The sequence below is a fragment of the Emys orbicularis genome, chromosome 1 (genome assembly GCF_028017835.1).
Source record: "Emys orbicularis isolate rEmyOrb1 chromosome 1, rEmyOrb1.hap1, whole genome shotgun sequence".
In the NCBI taxonomy this organism is placed as follows: Eukaryota; Metazoa; Chordata; order Testudines; family Emydidae; genus Emys; species Emys orbicularis.
In genome coordinates this window covers 66,410,783-66,428,163 of record NC_088683.1, presented here as the reverse complement: position 1 = coordinate 66,428,163, position 17,381 = coordinate 66,410,783, and the positions used below count along the sequence as shown (strand labels likewise).

The 17,381-nt window shown below is 43.6% G+C and overlaps 1 protein-coding gene across 6 annotated transcripts in view; it reads right to left on the bottom strand.

Annotated features, from left to right (window-relative positions):
* Positions 1-17,381, bottom strand: part of MSRB3 (methionine sulfoxide reductase B3) — a 136,300-nt gene that overhangs the window by 100,963 nt on the left and 17,956 nt on the right. Inside the window, exons 1-2 of one of the 6 annotated variants that reach the window (XM_065401016.1) lie at positions 13,237-13,308; positions 1,136-1,279 (exon numbers count right to left, since the gene is read on the bottom strand). The exons of 2 other annotated variants lie outside the window; for them this stretch is intronic. In XM_065401016.1, coding sequence (XP_065257088.1) covers positions 1,136-1,247 — 112 coding nt within the window. In that variant the 5' untranslated portion in view covers positions 1,248-1,279; positions 13,237-13,308. Of the gene's footprint in view, positions 1-405; positions 740-1,135; positions 1,280-13,236; positions 13,309-17,381 lie in introns of those variants that run through there. 3 more of the 6 variants (XM_065401025.1, XM_065401008.1, XM_065401033.1) reach the window with 3 other exon arrangements.

The window sequence follows — 17,381 nt, the reverse complement described above, 5'->3', positions numbered from 1 at the left end:
TTAATTAGAATACATAGCATACAATGCTGCAGCTCTTTATGTTACCAGGCAGGGGGGAAATCTTAATGTCGTGCAATGCAGGGCAACCCAAATTTGCAATTAAAAATTTACTGAAAACACATGTCTATGTGGTGAACGCTGGAAACCAACCATTATGAAAAACTGTTCCGTTGGCTGGTTGGTTAAACAAAGCCAAACTTTATTTTAACAAAAAACTTTCCAGTTATCAGGAAAAATAATGGGAAAATCATTTCTTTAAATAAAGATAATTTATATCTTAAATTCTCCAAGGGATACATTTAAGCAATTTTCCAGCTGGCACTAATATAGAAGAGAGGGATATGGCAGTGGGGATTTTTTATTTTGTAAGATGCAACATGTGTCTATGGTGATGGTTTTGTTTACCTCACAATAGGAAGGATGAAATGCAGCTGCCTCATAGGATAGCCATTCATAGCTGCAGTCTGCTTCAGAAGATTATTGCAGTAACTGACACTGGGGACTCAAACCTACCCCCACTGAAGTCAATCGTGAAGTTCTCATTGATTTCAGTGGGAGCAGGATTAGGCCCCGCATGGTTAATGATTTGAATAACAATGCACCACTCTCAACCTCTTCCAAGACACGTTTTTTTAAAATGGTTACAGAATGGAAATGCCCAGAAATGTACTCAGGAATGATTTTCTCTTGTACATTTCCTGAACCAGAAGAGAAGTCTGTGCATGGTCTCTTCTGACCCCTGAAGAACAAACACATAACAAACAGTAATATATATTATCACATCACTCTGGAGTGTATCTGACAGAAATCTGCTTGTATTAACATGCCTGAACTCTGACTTCTGCAAACTAAACTCACTACAAAACCAAAACATTTTTATGTTACTAAATGGAGACAAAAGAGAGAAGGAAGGTAAGTGCCACACAACGAACAGCTCGAAAGAACCATTAAACATAAATAAACATGTCATTTTCACGAGTGACTGCAGAACTGGTTAAAAAAAAATCCTCCAGAGCAGACTACTGACTAATAAAAGATCAAAGATCTATACATAATAAACAGTACAAATAAAAATGTATTTTTTTCTAGTGACCTTCACTGTGAGAAGTAAAGTGTGCAGTGAAAATGTAATTACCTAGCAAAGCTGCAGTCTTATTGTGCTCCCGCAACTGATCATAAAACGTCTTCCTATTCTGTTTCATCAACTGCAGTACCAGGCAGCCTGTGCGCCTACCAATCGCAGCCATCTGGCTTGTGTCAAAGCCTGTGAGTCAGGCAGCTACAGTGCAACAGGAAGAAAGGCAGTGATGTCACTCTGCAGGTCAGGCAAAGAACAAAGATGTATTCTACAATTAAAAAGCTGGGTGCCCCAAGAGTAGGGGTCTCCAACATGCTCTTACTGGATAACTTATAGTTAATACTGTTTTTACTATTATCTAAATAGGAGAGCACCATCTAGTGGTTATTGTTGCAAAAGGCTCTTTTAGGAAAAATCATTCAGTTAGCAAAGACATAGCTGTGTTACTAAGGTTAGATAATGGACTCTGAAAGTGTTAAAAAGAACTTTATACAGCAAGATGGACAAAGGGTATGGCTTGCTTTCAGTCAGTGATCTTATGCCCCTATACAGCAATTGTATCTATTACATGACACAGTCACACAAGCAAGGTGAAATGTTTAATATTTGCCAAGTTTTAGTGCTAAGGCTGAAATACTTCCTTGGACTCTCGTGAGTGAATTTGGAAGTAGGAGGGAGGGAGTGAAAAGGAGAACACCATCTCTGTAGTGATTTCAAGTGTAAATTAATCAGGATTTTGTTACTTCTCTGAGAGATCACTGGTCTTCCCAGGCCACACCCCCACAGATGTGGTCAGTGGAGACACAAGAGCTGAAGCCCCCATTAGTATAAAGGGGGCTGTTGGCAGAGCATTCTCCATTTGATCACTGATCGGTTTCTCATTAGAATAATTTATACTGCAAATGTATACCAATTTAACAGATGCACTCCTTAGGGCCATAAGATACTATTGATTTGCATGCAGAATTTGTCAATGAAGTCAACTGGCTTCTGTAAAAACCGATTGCATAATATCGCCTTTCAGTTTTGTAAACTCCTCAGGGCAGAGACTGTGTCCACCTGCGTGGATGTGAACAGCATCTAGCAAACTGTGGGTGCTACCATAATACAAACTGTAATTCAAAGAATAAGACTAGTATCTAGTTCCTAATGTCTGCATTTACATCGTTCAAATCCCAGTCCTGTGCTCATTTCTCAAGCAAAACTGCCACTAGCCTCAATGGGAACTTTGTTTCCTGTAGATATTATTTTACGTAGGCTTGGCTCATAAGAAATTCACAACATAGTACTCCTAATTTATTAAAAGTAATCTGCTGAGAAAACTCTCAGCTATTTTGGAGACCTTGGCATCAGACAGCAATTTCAGACAGCAATTTCTGTAGGCCAAGGTGTGATAGAAGCTGCCTATACCATGTCTGATATGTAGTTTACCAGAGATCTTCCATTGCAGCCATTTAGAAATACAACATTCTCTAACATTGTTGCACTGGGAAATAGATGATAGAAAAATAAAAATACTCAATTTCACACTTTCTAAAAGAGCATCATTTGTGTTTTTTTCACTTTTTACACTCTGTTCACTATTCTTTAGATGGATACGTCCCATTGGATGACAGAGGAGCTGGCACATTTGTTTGTGAGGGGAAAGGAGGGAGAAATGTTAGTCTCCACTCTTTATATTTTCCTCATGTTTCATTTTTCCTGTTGTGCCTTCCCTCTGCTTGCTTCATAGATTTGTTTCTTAACAACCTAAGGCTGTTTACCACTGCAGCACAAACTATTTTTTCCTCTTTTGTTACAAGTAAACAGGACTGCAACTCCCCAAAGTGTAAGCTGTTGAAAAGCTATTTAAAAACCCCAAAGATTTCAAACTAGACAGACCCTGATCACCTGAAAAAGCCAGTGTTCATCAAATTGTTGCTATTGGTCCCAGGTATCGATAAAGGATGTAAAGCTATAACTCTACAAAACCCAATAAAACTGAACTAGCATTCATAAAAAAATACTACAGCAGAAGGCTTTCTTCTCTCTTTTGAAGTTTAAGTGCTATTTCTATTACTTGTATTGCAGCAGTTCCTAGAAGCCTGAAGCAGCACCAGGGCCCCCCTGAGCTAGGTGTTGTGCAGACACACACAAAGCCATAATCCCTGCCGCACAGAATTTACAATCTAAGCTGACAAATGATGTGCAAAGGGGGGTGGAGGGAAGAAGGATACAGTCAAAAGATATATAATTTTTAGCATAAGCTAATGCAAGATAAATGTGCCTAAGAAGCTGCTGTACATCCCTGCCCTGTTATTTCCAAGCAAGAGTAAGAGAGCGTGTAGTTGGAAGGAGAACAGTGGTCAGTGGCGGATTAGTCACTGGTCCAACGGGGCCTGTCCCTAGCCAATTGAAGGGCCCTGGAAAAATAGGCACCCCCGTACCCTGACCCCCCTCCCTGGCATGTTTCGGCTCACGGGGAGCGGACGGAGCAGGACTGAGCAGTTTTCCCCCTGCACTCTGGAGCCTGCCTCAGCAGCTGGACACTGCCTCCTGGGTCCTAGTGCCCTCCTGTTTCCTCTACAACCCTGATGCCCGCAGGGAGGAGAGGGGACAGAGCAAAGGGGGTGGGGTGAGAAGAGGAGAAGAAGGGGAGGAGGAAGAAAAGGAGATACGGGAATGGGCGGGGGGAAGCAGGAACCCAGCATGTGGCGTTCCCTGGGCAGCAGCAGGGAGGCAACCACTGCAGCACCAGAGCAGGGACATCTCTGCAGCAGCCGATGCCAGAGTGGTTCCAGCAGCAGCTGGGGCTCCCCCGTTATGCCATCCTGTCTCCTCCCTCCCCCTCCCCCCCCCCCCCAGCACTGGCAGCCCAGGTATTGCTGTAGATGGGAGGAGAGATCCAGTGAACCAAGGGGACTGGCTTCAGCGTGCACGTGCGCGCACATGTGTGGGCACACTTTGTCCCCCCAAACATAGCAGTCAAACTACACTTATGGCCCTGGGACTGGAGGAGCTCTGGCTTCCTCCTGTGGCCTCAGGGCTGGGGAAGCTCTCACTGCCCGCTGCGGCCCGGGGCCATGGTGGGGGAGGGGGCAGAGCTTTCTCCGGTGTTGGGGCTGCAGTGGAGGAGCGGGGGCAGAAAGGAGCAAGGTTGCAGAGCAGCAATGGGGGGGGCAGAATGGGGCTGACTGTGCGTGGAATGGGGCAGGACAGCGGGGGAAGGGGCAGAATGGGGTGAGGCCATGGGTAGGGCCGCAGACGGAAGGGGCAGAATGGGGGGCGGGACTGCAGGCAGAAGGGGTGGGGAGGGGCTCCCCACTTGCTCTGGCCCAGGGCCCCACGAAACCTTAATCCATCTCTGATAGTGGTAACATATCTGGATATCAGTTAAATCTCTTGATCCTGTTTCTACTTTGCCATAGACTTCAACAGGTTCAGAATCAGACCTGCAACTTGGATTTCTAAAATAAGAAGTCAGGCCACTACAAGGAACTTAGGAGGAAACCACTGTTCCAGTATCTTCAATGCCAATTACCATTCTTGGGGAGAGATTTGATGCTGTGCCTCTAGAGCAGTGGCTCTCAACCTTTCTAGACTACTGTACTCCTTTCAGGAGTATGATTTGTCTTGCATAACCCAAGTTTCACCTCACTTAAAAACTACTTGCTTACAAAAGCAGACATAAAAATACAAAAGTGTCACAGCATGCTCTTACTGAAAAATTGCTCACTCTCACTTTGTCTGTATGAAATTTTAGTTTGTACTGACTTCACCAGTGCTTTTTATGTAGCCTGTTGTAAAACTAGGCAAATATCTAGATGAGTTGATGTACCCCCTGGAAGACCTCTGTATATCCCCAGGGTATGCGTATCCGCCACTTCTCTAAGGGGTGCAGCACAGAATGCTTAGCCCAGGGAGAGGGTAGGTAAAATGGTTTTCAGCCACCTTTGCACTCTCCCAGTCCTGGACTGTTCTGGGGCCTGAAGAGACCCCCAGCATAATGCAGGCAGCTCAGGGGGGCCTGTTTAAGTTATAGCAGCCTCCCAGGGCTGCCCTATGGACTGCAATGCTGTGTGCTACAGCTGTACCCCTGACACACCCCTCCCACCCCAGTTACGCACGCACTCAACACATCCCTTACACCAAGGCTTCTCTCCCAACTGGAACCAGGGTTTTAGGTAGGGTTGCCAACTTTCTACTCGCACAAAACTGAACACCTTTGCCCTGACCCACCCCTCCTCCGAGGCCACTACCCTGCCCTGTCCCTTCTCTGAGGCCCCACCTCCGATCACTCCATCCCCCCTCCCTCTGTCGCTCACTCTCCCCCACCCTCATTCAGTCGCTCATTTTCACCGGGCTGGCTCAGGGGGTTGGGATGCGGCAGGTAGTGAGGGCTCCAGCTGGGGGTGCAGGCACTGGTGTGGAGCTGGGGATGAGGGGTTTGGGGTGCAGGAGGGTGCTCCAGGCCGGGACTGAGGGGTTTGGAGGACGGGAGGGGATCAGGGATGCAGGTTCCGGGCGGCGCTTACCTCAGGCGGCTCCCAGAAGCAGCAGCATGTCCCCCCTCCAGCTCCTACGTGGAGGCGGTGCCAGGCAACTCTGCGCACTGCCCCATCCACAGGCGCCACCCCCACAGCTCCCATTGGCCAGGATTCCTGTCCAATGGGAGTTGTAGAGCTGGTGCTTGTGGCGGGGACAGCACGCGGAGCCCCCTGGCTGCCCCTACGCCTAGGAGCCAGAGGCGGTATATGCCACTGCTTTCGGGAGCCGCGCGGAGCCACAGCAAGCAGGGAGCCTGCCTTAGCCCCGCTGCACCGCCGACTGGACTTTTAATGGCCTGGTCAGCGGTGCTGACCAGTGCCGCCAGGATATCTTTTCAACTGGGTGTTCCGGTCGAAAACCAGATACCTATCAACCCTAGTTTTAGGGCCCCTTTCACCTGGTGCAAAGGGGCCTGAGCAGGGGTGTGGATCTCCCTCTTGGTGTTTGAGCAGTCTTGTTAGATTGGCTCTCATCTCCAAACACAGTGCCCATGTTCTATCTTGTTAACCATCTAAATACAGTAAATCACAAATTCCACTAGCTCCTGTATTGTCTTACTAAATCATTAGATGGGATCTGGAAACCTTTTGTTTGTATTATAAACCCAAACAATAGCTTCAGGAAAACCTTACTTTTATGATTTTGATATGAATGACACTGCAGTACTGTCAACTCTCACTACTTCAGTATGGTCAATTCTAAATGTTCAAAAATCATGAGTCAGGTCCCCAGAATCATGAGTATGGCTTAAAAATCATGAGAACTGTTAAAAAAAAAATGCAGGGGTTCTGTTTTAATTTGCCTTCTAGATTTTGAGTCTTTTGGATACAGCTGGGTAATTTTTTTTACAAGGTGTTAGCTCTACAACTATGAAGGCTAGAAACATATGTTTTTAAAAAAATGAGAGCTGAGACTCTCATATTATCATATGGTTCTGAGAGCTGGCCAAGCATAATGAAGTCCAAATCCTTGAGCGGGTCCTTATATCACTTCTCCTGGCCCTTCCCCCTGGTTCAGTCACCTACTCAGCTACCTACGCATGAAGCCTGTTAGAACTTAGCACCTCATAGTATATGAGCTATATGAAGGCAGCAGCTCCTCCTCCATGTTCCAGTTTTTGCAACTCACCCTTTACCTTTCCTTCCCTGTGTTCTGTGTCCCCCTTCACCCGCCTCCACCAAGCTCCAAAGAGGCCTGATTTATGTCGATGTATATTAAATTAACTGGTATTGTACAGTATGAATATGTCAGGGGCCTTCTAAGACATTGCAACAATTCCAGCAGAACAAGAAGGTTGTCATGTGGGAGAAACCCAAATAACTAGAAACATTAAGATGGTACACAAATCAATGAGATGAAAGTGTTATGGTAGAAGCTTAACTGAGCTCAGGGAATCACAGAAGTTAGAGATGGAAAAGAGATTTTTTTTGGAAGGTCATCCACTCCACCTCACTGCCAATGCATGACTGTTCCTTACAGGACATTTACTAGTGCCTGGGCATTTCCAATTTTAAATGTCCCAAACAATGATGTTTTCACCTCTTTCTTAGGTATCTCAAGCAATGTGGCTTCTATCTAGTTCCTAGACTTTGAGTTTGTAGGCTGTTCCCATAAAGTTGAATTTCAAAAGTGTTTTGACAAATTTAAGCCCAACAACTACTTCAGAGTTTTTGTTTTGCTTCGTTTTCTAAGTAAGTGCCTTAACAACTCTGTACCAAATGCTCGATGACATGATTGAGAGTGGTATTTAACGTATACAATTATTCCAGCCCTCCCTCGTGAATAATTTAAAAAGACTTTTTAGCTATTGCACAGTCCTCCCCACTCACTCCCAATCACTCAAGGGCTTACGTATGTAGAACTCTGAAATGACACAACTATCAGAAATTTGGAGGGAGCATTGGAAATTGTCTATGGAAATTCAGGTAAGTGGAAATTTTTAAGTGCGTCACATAATTTTTGAATTTTTAAATCATTATTTTGTACTTTTGGTATAAAAATGGTACTTTTAGACTAATGTATGTTTCAGCTCTTACTCCTACCATAGTTGAGGCATTCAGAACATAATTGTAAAGTTACAGTTCAAAAACCTTTGAAATTCACCTTTATGAGAGGTCTTAGGCACTAGATTTTCATGTAAAAGCAGCAAAGAGTCCTGTGGCACCTTATAGACTAACAGACGTATTGGAGCATGAGCTTTCGTGAGTGAATACCCACTTCGTCGGATGCATGTCTAGATTTTCATGTGTTTGTAAAATATATCAATTGATAATGTAAATTGCACATGTTCCAGATTTTCTATTAAAATCCCTGGCAAGAGCTGCTGCATGATAGGAGTAAGGTATTCCAAATCATTAATAGTTAACAGCATGCACCCATATATCATTTGTAAGGTTGGTGTTCATAAAATCAAGGGTCTGCTGTACAGTAAATTTCAGAAACTTACATAGTCTAACATAATGGTCTTTACAGTTAAGCAAGTCCTTTAAAATATTAAATACAGGCCAGATTCTAAAACTTTTACTCATATTGAGTAGTTCCTTACTTCTTGTGTAATTCTACTGATTTCAATGGCTCTGGTAAAGTAAGAAAATATTCACTGTAATCAAAGGTGTCAGACTCCAGTTCTGTGAGGTATCTGTACATTTCCTTTCTAGATATCAGGATAACAATTCTAGTTTTGATGCAAGTGATTTCTCTGTATAATAGGAAAATTACATTTGATTTGAGGAAGTCAGAAAGTGACAAAATTTGTATTTAGTTACTGAATTCAATTAAAGCTTCTTTCTGGTAACAGCTGTAAGAGATGGGGAGTTCATGACCCTTTGCCATCTGATTCTGATATTCTTGTTTGCAAAGTTGTTCACTTTAGCATCTGTCTGTGTATTCCAAAGGTCAGCTTTCTGAATTGTTGGTATGACAAAAGAAATATAAATATACCCCAGGAACAAATAAAAAATGATGTGGAAGTAAGAGGAAGTTCAAAATAAACTGACTCTTTTGGATTCTAGACCACTAATAAAAATGGAAAATAAAAGCACATTATCATTCCTCTTTTACAACTACTCCTGCTTCCTGCCTTCAGGGAGATGCCACAGCATTGATTCCTCATTATTTTGTTACTTAACTTTGGTATACAGCACCCAGGGGCGGCACCAGGCACCAGTGCACCAAGAGCGTGCCTGGGGCGGCAAGCCGCAGGGAGAGGCCTGCCGGTCGCCATGAGGGCGGCAGTCAGGCTGCCTTCGGCGGCATGCCTGCGGGAGGTCCGCCGGCCCGTGGTTTCAGCGGCAATTTGGCGGCAGGGACGCCGAAGGCGCAGGATCGGCAGACCTCCCGCAGGCATGCCGCCGAATCCGCGTTACCAGCGGACCTCCCGCAGGCATGCCGCCAAATCCGCGTTACCAGCGGACCTCCCGCAGGCATGCCGCCAAATCCGCGTTACCAGCGGACCTCCCGCAGGCATGCCGCCAAAGGCTGCCTGACTGCCATGCTTGGGGTGGCAAAATACATAGAGCCGCCCCTGACAGCACCATAGCTAAGATGCTGCACTTCTCTAAAGAGTTTTACAGTCTAAATTGCCAGTTCCCAAACTGTGGACCACATATCACTCGCTAGTGGTTCAAGGAGGGCTTAGATGAGGTATTAGTCGTGGCCAAACCACAGCTTGTGAGCCGCATGCAGCTCTTTTACAGCTACGTTGTGGCTCACGGAAGCACCCCCCCCCCCCCATGTTCCTTCTTATTCTCCACCAGAATGGGGGGCCAGGGGGCTTTAGGCTTCCGCCCTGAAGCCAAGTGATGGGGCGAGGGGATTCTGCCCTGTAGGGAGGGAGGTCTCAGGGCTTTAGCTCCGTATCCCAGCAGGCACTGCCCTGCGAGGCAGGTTGTGCGTGTCTTGCGGCTCTCGAACTTCTGTAGATTATTGTATGCGGCTCAGAGGGTCAGTAAGTTTGGCCACCCCTGCTATATATGTTGGGCTGGCTTCTCCTCCTTGTTTTAACCTATAGTGAAGGCTCTTGCCTGAAGGTCTGAAAAAAGAATGGAAACAAGAAGCAGGAGCTAATCTAGCTGCTTCTAGTAGAGGCCACTGCTAAAAGAGGAGAGGAAACAGAGCACTGCACTCTGCAACCAGAGTCAATTGTGGGGGACTGGAAGTGGAACCATCAACAGAGAGTTATCCAGGGGAGGTCTACTCACCCTAGCTCAGGGGTGAATGTAACTTAAAGGACTTACCGGTATGCCAGAGTCCTGGGCGGGGGCGTGGCTTCAACTGGAAGAGGTGGGGCCTTTCAAGATTTAAAGGCCCTGGCGCTGTGGCTGGGAGCCCCAGGGCCTTTAAATCATCCTGGAGCCACCAGCTGCAGAGGCGGCTGGGAGCCCTGAGGCTCGGGGCGAATTAAAGGGCCCGGGACTCCGGCCGCCGCAGAGCTCCAGGCCCTTTAAATCACTGCGGGAGCCCTGCCGCTGCGGGGAGCCCCAGGCCCTTTAAAGCGCTGCCAGAGCCCTGCCGCCACTGCCCCGGGGTAGCGGCAGCAGGGCTCCGGTGGGGATTTAAAGGGCCTGGGGCTCCCTGCAGTGGCAGGAGCACCGGGCCCTTTAAATCACCCCCTAAGCCCGGCTGCAGGAGCCCCGGGGCTCAGGCAGTGATTTAAAGGGCCAGAGGTTCTGGCCGCTGCGGGGAGCCCTGGGCCCTTTAAAGCGCCACCGGAGCTCCAGCAGCAGGGCTCGGGCAGCGCTTTAAAGGGCCCGGGGCTCCCCACAGGGGCCGGAGCTCTGGGCCCTTTAAATACCTGCCCAAGCCTGGCTGCCGGAGCTCCGGCTGGAGCCCTGGGCCTTTTAAATCACCGCTGGAGAAGCCGGTCCAGTCCGGCACAGCGTACCGGCTCTTGCCGGTATGCCATACCAGACTGGACCGGTTTACTTTCACCTCTGCCCCAGCCCCAGACAGACCTCTTAACTGCAACAGCTTTAGTGTAATATGGGATGAGTTCAGAAGCTGGGAGCAACACAGCCTTTGGGGCTGGGAGTTTGTTTATAACAGAGGCAGGTGATTAGGATAACAAAAGGCTTGTCATTAAAGTAAATTAAGGATCCTTAGATGATCCTGAAAGCACTGCCAGGGACTTCAGTTAAAAGACAGGAAACAAAGGGTAGGAATAAAAGGTGAGAGTGGAGAGAGGTAAACAGTGATGTTCATCAGGGGTCTGTACTGGGACCAGTCCTATTCAACATATTCATAAATGATCTGGAAAAGGGGGTACGTAGTGAGGTGACAAAATGTGCAGATGATACAAACTATCTTGAGTAATTTAAGTCCAAAGCAGACTGACGAGAGTTACAAAGGGGGCTCACAATAAAAAAAAAGTTAGAGGATCATTGTTTGAGGGACTGTGGGAAAAAGTTGAGCTTTCAGGAGGGATTTGAAGTAGGAGAGGGAGGTTTCGTAGTACTGAGGAACAGGAAACAGAGAGCACCATAAGGCACAGGAGGAGGTGGTGATGGTGCTGCTGAGGTAGACACCAAAGGAGTGATTGCAGAGTTTGGAGGGGAACCAGTCAAGTATGGAGTCCCAAAAGCCCAGGAGGAGAAAGGATCCATGGTTAAACAGTACCGGTTAAGCAGCACCTAGAGTCTCTGAGCCTTGTCAGTGCATGCAACTGCTTCATTTCCAAATTACTATTGCCCTATAGTACAACTGGCAAGACTTCTCCAAAATAAAGTAAAATTGGGTCAGTCTGGATTATCCCTCCTTCTACTCCCAGTCGTCTCAAGTCTGATGCACTAAAACAGAGCTCTGTTATATTTTTGTTTTCCCGAACTTGGCAGCGTACCAACATATAGCACATTCCTTTTATGGCAGTAAGTTTATAACTGCAACAGACTTAAATAGACTTTTTTTTAAAGTTACAATCCTTTCAACATCTTGAGAAATATCCCTAATCTTTTCCATTCCAGGACAGGCCTTCATAGTGCACCAGCGAAGATTAAATGGCTTCTGGTGCTCAGAGGACATGATGCACGTATTCTGAAAGCACACTTTTAATTTAATAATTCCTACTGGCTGGCTTGCTAGCCTGCCATTTTGTTCACTGATTAAGGATGGAATTTCTATCCTGCTCTTCAGAAATTACTTCATATTTTATCTTCTGAGAAAACAGACCAGTTCTGAAGTTTCACCCCGTGAGTGAAGATTAAACAGATGTATTTATTTTTTGAGACTCTATTGTGGTATATGTTGTTTGTCTAAAGAGTGGTACACGGTATGTATGTGAAATGGTGATGTGTGTCAAGTGAAACATGTTGTATAATAAACCACAGTAAAGAATGATATGTAATAAAATTCTCATACTTTAATTACCACTCATAAAAATGTTTTTAAATGACCTGGTTAGAAGACCAGTGAGGCCCCATTCTTGTCAATTGTCCCATTGTGACAAGGACTGCCACAAGTTTGACACAATCCTGTGAAGTAGCATTTTTGTCCCCATTTTACAAGTGGGCAAACAGCCCAGCACAGTGACATTAAGTGATTTGCCAAATCAGCAGCAGAGCTGAAATTAAAACTCAAGAGTTCATTGTTCCCAGTCCTAAACTCTGTGTACAAGATTACGGCACTGCTGCCTTCTGCTGTACTCCGTGTACTCTGGAAAAAGTACTAAACTCTTTAACAGGTTAATTAAGCATTATATCTCATTTGGAGCACTTTGACAGCTCCAAAAGGCCCCAGTTGGGATCTCAGCCACATTGTGCTGGGCATTATGTGAGTGAGGAATTATTTTCATTAATGACTAGCACTAGGATTTTCAAAGGAGCCTAAGGAAGTAGCCCAACTTTTACCAGACATCACTGGGACCTAAATGGGACTTTTAAGTTCAAGTCTGGAGGAAGTACACTGCTTTGAAAGAATACTCTTGCATGTTTGTGTTGCTTTTGTCTAAAATAAATGAGTATGTGACGGCTTACTATGGAAGCTAATTTACAGCTTGCTGAACGTGCGCAGATATCCCTAGGTGGCTGAGCAATATGCAGAGCTGCCCATGCAGATGCTTTATTTTAATAAAATATGCATCAATAAGGCAGTCAGTCACTTTTCATGACCCCCTTTGTGATGCACTGCAGGACAACCGAGAGAAGACAAAATTGAAAGAAGAAACACAGAAGGAAGAAAAATTAATACTTTGATAGGACCAGCTCCCCAAATGCATCAAAGCATTCCTCAGTCAGGCTGAGAACACAGATGGATTCACACCACCTTTCCACCCTCAGATCCTGGGGGCTGCCAGAGCCAAACTTGTGCCCAGGACTAGCATCTCCCAAAGAGCCCCAGCCCCAGCCCAGATTGTCTCAACACACCACAGAACATCCTCTATGCAGAATCAGTTACCACTGCTATATCATGGTGCCTTTGGGAAACTTCTAACAAATAATCATTAGGTATATAGCCAGAAGAGACTTGGGATATATTTCTATTAATACTTTATAAATTAAAATAATTGATTTTAAACAAAATGTGATACATCTTAATACATTAAATGAACATGCCCTGCAATGGAGAAGCTGATTTTCCTAGAGACACCATGACACACATCTATATATCAGAAATCAGTCCTATGTAATTTCATTCGGTACCTGATTCTTTAACATAATCACTATTTTCTTTTAGCTTCATATTATCTCCTTGTTCTTCTGCAGTTATCTATTCTAAATTTTAAAAAAATAGCAAACAAGTATATTTAAAATTCTCAGTCACAACCATGAACCAGTGTGACCCAAGCACCCTGCATTCACACCACACACACTACTACAATGATACTTGAATAAAATATGCCCTGTGAGGTACCATATGAAAGCTAATAGCATGCTGGTTATTAATGTTATTGTAAAATGCATGTGTTAATGTTTGATATGAAGTTATGATTTCCCTGTTTATGATGTTACTAAAACATGTTTAAGACCACACAGACTAACCTACATATAGGTGATAAGCAGGTCTGTCCTAGACAAAGGAATGTGGGCTTCCCTCAATTTACATATGAGCCATAAACAAAACTGTCGAGCTAAACCAGCAAGGGTTATCCTGAGCCTGAACTCAAGAGACAGAAAATTAACATGGCTCCTTTTCCCCAGAGACACACGGGAGACTGAATCCCCAGAATGCCTTCCTGACTTGTAAGACTAAGACATCCCTTTGGGGATACAAGGACATAGGTGATGGAACTAGGGGTGCTGAGGGTGCTGCCACACCCCCTGACTTGAAGTAGTAATAACAACCCAAATACATGGTTTCCGCCTGCAGCACCCCCACTGTAAAAAATTGTTCCACCCCCACTGTATAAGGAACAAGAGACTCCATCTTTATCTTTCACCTAAGGAGACAAAGAAACCATCCAGTTTGATCTCTTTGATGGGTCCTGGCCAAGCTGGCCAGCAAAAAGCTGAAAAGGAGACTAGGGGTGAGAGTAACCATCTTGAACAAACGCTGTAACTTGCTAAACTACGTTTTAGATTTTTAGATATGTGTTTTCACTTTTATTTGCTTGTAACCATCTCTACCTTTATTTCTTTTACTTGGTATCACTTCATCCATGCTCTTTTGTTAATAAACTTGTTTTAGTTTTACTATAAACAAATTCAGTGCTGTTTTTGAGGGGGAAGGATGTATTTATCCCAGTTAAACTAACAAACTGTGATGTACTGACTCCTTAACAGAGCAACAAACAATATCTTCTGTGAATGCACAGTGGTAGGGGCTGTGCATTGAAGAGAAACATCTCTGAGGAACTCAGGGGCTGGAGTTTACTGGCTGTTACCAGCTAGGTGAGGTTTGGGCTAGAGAGCCTTGAGGAATTTGCTGGTGAGGAAGACAGACTGGTGTGGCAGGAAGCCGTCACACAGTCTGCCAGCAAAACACATGCTTGCTGAGGCAGAGGGGTAACACAGAAGCTCACAGCTCAGGTTCCCCTGCAGCGTGTTATAACCAGAAATCAGCACCATTTCAAATTTAGCAAAAAAGCTTATTATTTGAATATAGTTTTTGGTAAAATACTGTAATGACTTCTCCATTAGTTCATTGATTACTTTAGTACAGAGTATCATTTGAGAATCATTAGATTCCTTTTTTAAATTTCTTTTTTTAATATCTCAGCTATTCCAAAGCATTTCAGGTTAAAAGGATCATAATCACCAGATTCTTTCTCAGGCACTCTCCTTACATGGAAATTTTCTACCAGGTTTTTTTTTTTTTTTAAACTATCAATACTACTTACCACCACAACCTTTTAGTAAAGTTATGTAATTAATAGTGTTCTGACTTATCTTTAAAACAATATTTAAAAATGTTAAGCACACAAGAAAAGCCTGTGCATCCAGCAACTGAAGCAAAATATTTCTTTAAAAATGCAACGATTACCATCCTATTGCGCTGTGCCTGCACCTAAAGTAACCTTGTGAGTGTGCAAGTTAAATGCTGGCATACAAAAACTAATTATCTTTTTTTTTTTTAATAGTCTAAAGAAGATATACCAAACACTGCACCCACAACCTGAAAAGTACTGTTAACGTGCCATAACTCTAGAATTAATCTTTTAAAAAAGCAGCGTATGCATTGTAACAAAGCTATTAAGCCACTGATACATCTTTATATACAGAACAGAACATAGAAAATTCTATAAAGTGCAACATAAGCTAATTGGTGTCATCTGATTTACAGATTTTTTTCCCCCCCTTTTAAATAAGCAAACTTTTGAAAACATACTAAAAAGTCTGGTAATATATAAAAACTGGGTTAATCCTCAATGTTCACACCTCCTTTGAAGCTATATTTGTTACAGAGTGTTCATACTGAGTGCTAGTGACTGAATAATATGAGAGCGGGAAAAAACCTAGTTCAAATACTATACACTTGAATGATTACCAACTAAATATTGTGAAACTACCATCACTAAATGAGAGTTTTTCAAAACTGAAGTTTTCCAAATCTTAGACATATTCAAGAGAATGATTTATGAAGAACCATAATCTTAGAACATATGCCAATACATTGAAACCTCAGAGTTACAAACACCTAGGGAATGGAGGTTGTTCGTAACTCTGAACAAAACATTATGGTTGTTCTTTCAAAAGTTTACAACTGAACATTGACTTAAATACAGCTTTGAAACTTAACTCTGCAGAAGAAAAATGCTGCTTTTAACCATCTTAATTTAAATGAAACGAGCACAGAAACAGTTTCCTTACCTTGTCAAATCTTTTTTTTTTTAAACTGTCCATTTTTTTAGTAGCTTACATTTAGCACAGTACTGTACTGTATTTGCTTTTTTCCTCTCTCTCTCGCTCTCTCTCTCTCTCTCCGCTGCTGCCTGACTGCGTACTTCCAGTTCCAAATGAGGTGTGTAGTTGATCAGTCAGTTCATAAATCTGGTGTTCGTAACTCTGAGGTTCTACTGTATACAGTATTATGAGTAAAAAGTATATGCAATCAGGAGACAAAGTATTCAAGTTAGATTGCAAATTTTAAAAAAAGTAAGTCATATCTTTCTCCTCCTTAAAATATCTGACCCTTTAAAAAAAGCGTAGGTAAAATTAATGCTCATGAAAGCATTAATGATTTTTTAGCAGCATTGGCTAAAGCTAAGTACCACTAGTATGTAGTAAGCAAGCAGTTTTGACAATGTATCTCAAACCTGATGTGTAACAGGCCGTCAATCATAGAAAACCTGTTTTGTTTTGCTGGCTTTGGTGAGTAGTAACTTTTTGCTTTTGGGGTCAGCAGGGAGTTACAAAGCTGTTTTCACGTGTACATAGAACAAAGTTTAACATAAATTGACTTTCTGCTGACTTCAAGCTGTGCTAATACAGCCAGTAGACATTGATCCAGAAGTGGTGGACCATGGACAGGATGCGTAGGAGGCCAGAGGGGAAAGGACCAGGAGGGTCACTGGAGGCATGAACACTGAACCGAGGGCAGAAGGGAAGGGGTCTGGGAGGGACATGGAAGGGTGCCATGGGGCCACAATTCCTGGTCTCAAAGCCAGTAAAAGAGTCAGAAAGAGGAGTTGCATGGACTGGGGCAGGAGATTGGCATGGTACAGAGGTGAGGAATGACTTTTCAATATAGGTGGTAGTGGGGTTCTGGGTGGGGGAGGTTGTTTATTTTTTAAACATGTAGAATTTTTTTAAAGAAAGCAATTTTGGGGGTGCTATTCAGAGTCAACTGAAACACACTTTCAGCCTTAGCTTTTTTTTTAAACTAAGATTTTTCTTTGTGTATCTATATTCATACAGAGTATATATATATTATATTATATTATATATTATAAACATACTGCAAATGAGGAAAAATCTAAACAGAAGCCTGTCAGAAGGATAACATTAGTGTTTATTCATGCTCTGTAGCCATGACAATCACGATTCAGCCTGCGGAGTTCTTGTACGATTTCTGATATCCACAGCTTAGGCAAAGCAACTCTGCAACACAGATTTAGAGTCCTTTAAAACAGAAGTTCTCAACCTTTCCAGATTACCGTACCCCTTTCAGAGGCTGATTTGTCTCTTGCATACCCCAAGTGTTACCTCACTTTAAAACTACTTGCTTACAAAATCAGACATAAAAATACAAGTCTCACAGCACACTATTACTGAGAAATTTCTCACTTTCTCATTTTTACCCTACAATTATAAAATAAATCAATTTGAATATAAATATTGTACTTATATTTCAGCATATAGTATATAAACCAGTATAAAACAAGCCATCGTCTGTATGAAATTAGTAC